The sequence below is a fragment of the Gavialis gangeticus genome, unplaced genomic scaffold, assembly GCF_001723915.1.
Source record: "Gavialis gangeticus isolate Ggan-Ray unplaced genomic scaffold, GavGan_comp1, whole genome shotgun sequence".
Taxonomy (NCBI): Eukaryota; Metazoa; Chordata; order Crocodylia; family Gavialidae; genus Gavialis; species Gavialis gangeticus.
In genome coordinates, this window is record NW_017729002.1 from 21140044 (window position 1) to 21145355 (window position 5312).

Genomic DNA, 5312 nt, shown 5'->3' on the forward strand with positions numbered 1-5312 from the left:
CAGGGCAGCCATGGGCAGGGGCTGGGACAGTGGGCAGGGGTTGGGAGGCATTCTGGGGGGCTGGGGGAGCAGGCGAGGGATGGGGCCTGGTAGGGGTCCCCCCATGGTCCCCTCCCTCCTCCTCCAGCTCCCCCTCCACTGCTCCCTTCTTACCAGCATGGAGTCTGGCTCCAGCTCCATGCTGCAGCGAGCCTGAATCACTGCTGCTCTCCAAATCTTTTCCAAATCAGTTTGGCCACTGAATCGGGCTGAATCTCTTCCAAATCAAATCAGCCCCTGAAGCTTTGCACAGCCCTATAAAATACCAACTCACACCTTGCAAAACTTAAGTTAGGATCAGATCCTTAGCTGATGTAAATTGTGATTTTGTTCAGCAGGGGTGTGTTGAGTTTCACTAATTGAGGATCTGGCTCTGAAACCTTTATGCAGCCTTTTGGTTTTGTACCTCATTGTATTTTTTTTTTTCATGCAGCTTTTGGTTTCTTGGTCTGGCAGGGACTGGACATGTCAAAAGAGTAAAAAAAGAGGCCAGGTTTAGTCCTAGCACAAAGATGGAATAGAGTCATCAAAGCAGCTAAACAAGCCTCTGACTAGAGACTTATTCTTTTTCTATTTCATTTGATCTCTAACGTGCTATGCCTTGCTGAAATGTGCCTCATGTATTTCAAGAAACATCTTTTGCCTGGAAGTTTTGTACCTGTTATTGTTAGATGTAACACGTAATCCTCGTCATTGGAAAAGACTAGGAAACAATATCTTTCTCAGCCATTTTAGGTTGTGTGTTTGACAGCACGTTTTGTCTAGTCTATTTCACTGTTTCCCGTTTAGTCAGTTTCCCCTGTTTGTGTGGGTCTTTCTCACAGCAACAAGGAAGAGCAAACATTTTAAAAAATAGGAAAATATGATTGTAAAACCATGAAATCTTGGGAAGGGTGCTTATGTCCCAGTGCCAGATCTGAAACTGTATTTAACGTTTTAATGGATTATTTTTGACATTTTTATTATTTTAATGTATTTGATGTTGCAGTAATGCCTAAGAGCCCTACACGTGAATTGTGATGCCACTGGCATAGGTCTAGAACAGAAGCTCATGTTGACCCTTGTTGGTTTTGTTAGTCAGTGTCTGTTGTAAACAGCCTTAAGTATAAAATAGGATCTGTCAAAAATGTTGTGTGTCTTGACTTTACACTTAATGTCGGTGTGTGATGACAAAAGCCCAGTGAGAACAGTCATTATCATACTGCTTTAAAAAACAATCTTTACCACATCTTTTATAGGAGGGATATTTCATAATGCTATGTGCTAACTGACTTTTGACAAACAGTGTTGGCACTGGGAAATTCCCACTCTGAGTAGCGCAAGGTTAAAAGAAAACCCTTCCTGGCTTTGCTTTTAGTATATGTGCAATTTCTGACCAAGTTTTAAATTAAAGCACAAGAATCTGCTTACTTATTTCCTATTAATCATCCTATTAACTTGCCCAATGTTCCTTTGCTGTTATGATAGGCTCTTAATGACAGTTTCTAAACTTGAATTGTGTAAGATTGGAAGCCAGAGCAGAGCAGGATTTTTGGAGTTTGAAGCAGATTATTCTCAAAAGACAGGCAGTAGTGCAGTTTCAGAATATTGCAGTAATTTGTGGGGCAGTATCATTAGTTTTCATACTTTAAATGATACATATGCATCCAGCGGTGTTCATGTTAGGTATATAATCAATGTAAGCATAAATAAAAATATAAGTGTTTGTATTTGGAAATGTTTCTGAAACCAAGCTCCAGATCTCATCTCTCCTTTTTGGGTTTAGAAGTTCAGCCCTGGAAATGATCTTTGTGTCTGAGGCTCACTTCTCTTTCTGTTAAACTCTTATACAGCAAATGTGTACAAGCTTATCTGGCAATGTGTCTACATGTTTTTATATAGTCAGTGTATATGTACTAATAATGATGGATTGCTTCTCCTCCGCCAACACACATGCTTCCTTTTGAAATTCTCTCCTTATAATGTAGGTGTTAAAGATACTGAATGCATGATTTGCCCAGCCTTCACACTGGACAAAGCTAATTCTGTCTCCCCTAGCTCTACAATGTGGTGAGGTTTTTCAGTTTACCAAAACCCTTTTTCCTTATTTCTTTTAGCGAGGCAGTCTGGGAGAATATGGCCCGCATGTGTGTGAAGACACAGAGGCTGGATGTTGCCAAAGTTTGCCTTGGAAACATGGGTCATGCCAGAGGAGCCAAGGCATTAAGAGAGGCAGAACGAGAACCAGAGCAAGAAGCCAGGGTGGCAATGTTGGCAATTCAGCTGGGCATGCTGGTAGGACTCTCAGTAGCAACTTGCCCATTTTCTAGTAATAAGCAAATGGCATACAAAGCTGTTTGAGTGATAAGTATGTACCCTTCAGGCAAAGCAGTTAAACTAAAGAGTTCCGGGGACAACTATTATTTTTTTAAAGTTGGGGAAGGATTCAGAGAATTTGGAAAAGGTGAATGCAAAGCCTATTCACAAAGAGGCAAAGGAAAATTAACCTGACAATTACTTTTGTGCAATTCAAATTTCTGCCCTACTGAAACTGGATTTTATGTCTTTCCTAGCAGCACCATGTTGGTGTCTTATCATCCTCTGACTGGCTAATATCACCTGAACTATCTTCTCCTGATGAGACCCTAATTTATAGCATAAATGCTAATTAGCCTCTAAATGCAGTATCTAACAATTTGCACTATTAACTGATATGTAAGAGTGACTAAATGTGAGCAAATGTGGCAGCATCAAATCCCTAGAGATCTCTGAATATAGCACAATCATGAGCCATAAACAGCATAGGCTTGTAGCCAATGAATTTTCCCAGGCAAACTCAATTGCTTTTTAAAATATATAGCATTAAAATATTGGTCGAAAAAAGTATCATATGTTTGGATTGCTGAGAAATGATAGATGTGCTGCCTCATAAACCTTTCTGTGAGAGCCTGATTCTGCCACCCTTACTTACCCAAGGCTTGTCTAGATAAGGGTTTTCTTAAGATGGGCTTGCTAAAGTGTCTGAATACATTAAAAACCTTTGTGGAGAAAAGACAAGTAGTATTTTAACGTGTCAGCTGGCAGAGGAGAAGCCTCTTGGACAGCCTGGGGTTTACCCTTTAACAACCAATAAATGCTCGTGTGTAGCTTGTCCTTCCTACCCACCTTGTATCAGAACCTATACATTCTTTGACTAACACTTTACTGAACCAGTAAAACTAGGATCTTAGTTGGATTTCAGATTAACACTGTCATGTGGCCAGAAAAGTGTAACATAATAGTAACGATGAACAGCTCTGTACTGGTATTAGGTTAGCTTTCTTAGATATTTTTATTAATGATCTATAAGAGGGACTGAACAGCATGATGCTGAGTTCACTGGTGACAGCACAGTGCAAGATATGTCAAACTGCAGTGAGGTTACATATGGTCCTAAAGTGTTAAAAAGTTTGGCAGAAAATTATAACAAAACCTCTGGAAAAATGAAAGGTAACACATCTAAGAAAAAATATTCAATGGGAAAAAGAAACTTGGAAAGCAACACTGCTGAAAGAGCCCAAGGTTCATAGGAGACCACCGATTAGACATAAGTTTGCAACATAATAAAAACAGCCAAGACAATTTTGGGCTGTATTCTCAGAGGCACCACATCCTGGAGCTTTGACTTGATATCTAACTAGGCATCTCTGTTCCAGTTGCAGCTGGAATATTGCCTTCAATGCTAAGGATCTAATTACCAGAAAAATGTTGATCAACTTGAAGAAGTCCAGAATAAACAACTCAGATTATTAGGTTCCTAGAGGGATTCATAAATAGGGCAGTATTTAAAAGAGCTGAATATTTAGAGTTTGGCTGGAAGAGGAAGGTGCTGGCAGTTACAAATACTGGAAGACTATAAATGTCGTGAAAATGGAGGAATTGTTCTGCATGCTGGAAGGAGGGCACCACTAGAAATAACAGGATAAAATGAAGGAAAAGGAAATTGAGGCTGAATATTTGGAAAAGCTTCCTGACAGGGAGGTTCATTAGGCTGAAGAGAAGTGACTGAAAATTCCTGTGCTTGAATAATTAAAACTAATCTGGGAAATGTGGAGTGGAAAACAAACCTACATTGATGAGGAGAAGGAGTGTAGGAGACAGAATCTATAAAAAATGTAAATCAAAAGGAGTCAGAAACTACATTTTCTGTCTTGCCAGTTGCTAAAGATAGTGGTCAGCAGGATAGCAGTTGGGTGGGGCAGGAAAATGCTTCTTAGACAGGAGTCCTGTTCAGAGATTAAAAATAGTCCAGTTCCAAATTTGCTCATTTCTTGCATCAGGACAAGCAGAATTCTAAGGTTCTAATTCTAATTGAAGTCCATGGCTACACTGCCTCGGCCATAGCTTCAGGGGTTTGTTCCACATTCATAATCCAAGAATCCAGTTCCTATATCTGGGAGCTGCTCTGAGGGGACAATGTCTTCAAAGGCTTATTTTTTTCTTGCTGAGAAAACTGCCACAAAGTTAGCGAGGCCCTCTCTAGCTCCTCATTTGGGGGCTTTAGTCTCTCCGAGGTTAGGTCAGAATGACCATGAAAACTAATAGCTTCAATATGAGCGTGTTGCTGCCTCTATTGTGAATGGGCTCAGCATTTTGAAAACAATTGGTGTTTAATTTATTGGTAGCTGCTCATGTCACCCCAGTTAATATTGTCCAGTAAATGCCAGGATCTGAGTGCTTTCCTTATTTTCATGCAAACATCCTGTTTCCCAGTCACAATGCTGCTATTCCAGGCTACATATATTTAGTTGCTTAAAATTCCTCCTGCCCTAATTCATGTTATTTGCAATGCATCCAATGGTCTGTTGTAATTAACAGCTTAGAAGTTGATGCTTAGCTATACACCTTCCAAAGTGCTCTTCCAACTCAGACTTCTCAGTTTTGCTCTCTTTTCAGGAAGATGCAGAGCGACTGTACAAGATCTGCAAACGCTATGACCTCCTGAACAAGTTCTACCAGGCTTCTGACCAGTGGCAGAAAGCCATAGAAGTCGCTGAGACACATGATCGGGTTCATCTGCGCACCATGTACTACAGCTATGCCAAACATCTGGAGGCCACTGGGGAACACAATCTTGCACTCACCTAGTAAGCAGCAGCCAAGAGCTCAGGCTGCACACTTGGAGTATGGCTCTGTACATAAGGAATTTGGAGCTTTAGCACATTTCTTTGGAGGGCAAGTCAGAGTTGGCTGGGGGAGGGGTTCCAGAAAGCACAGGCAAGTAGTAGATAATCTGTCCTCTTTTCTGTTACCTT

General features: G+C 40.7%; 1 protein-coding gene across 1 annotated transcript in view; it reads left to right on the forward strand.

Annotated features, from left to right (window-relative positions):
• The window catches only part of IFT140 (intraflagellar transport 140), a 275996-nt gene that overhangs the window by 251142 nt on the left and 19542 nt on the right, over positions 1-5312 (forward strand). The window contains exons 19-20 of the mRNA XM_019507634.1: positions 2136-2313; positions 4954-5144. Of these exons, the coding sequence (XP_019363179.1) occupies positions 2136-2313; positions 4954-5144 (369 nt within the window). The remainder of the gene's footprint in view (positions 1-2135; positions 2314-4953; positions 5145-5312) is intronic.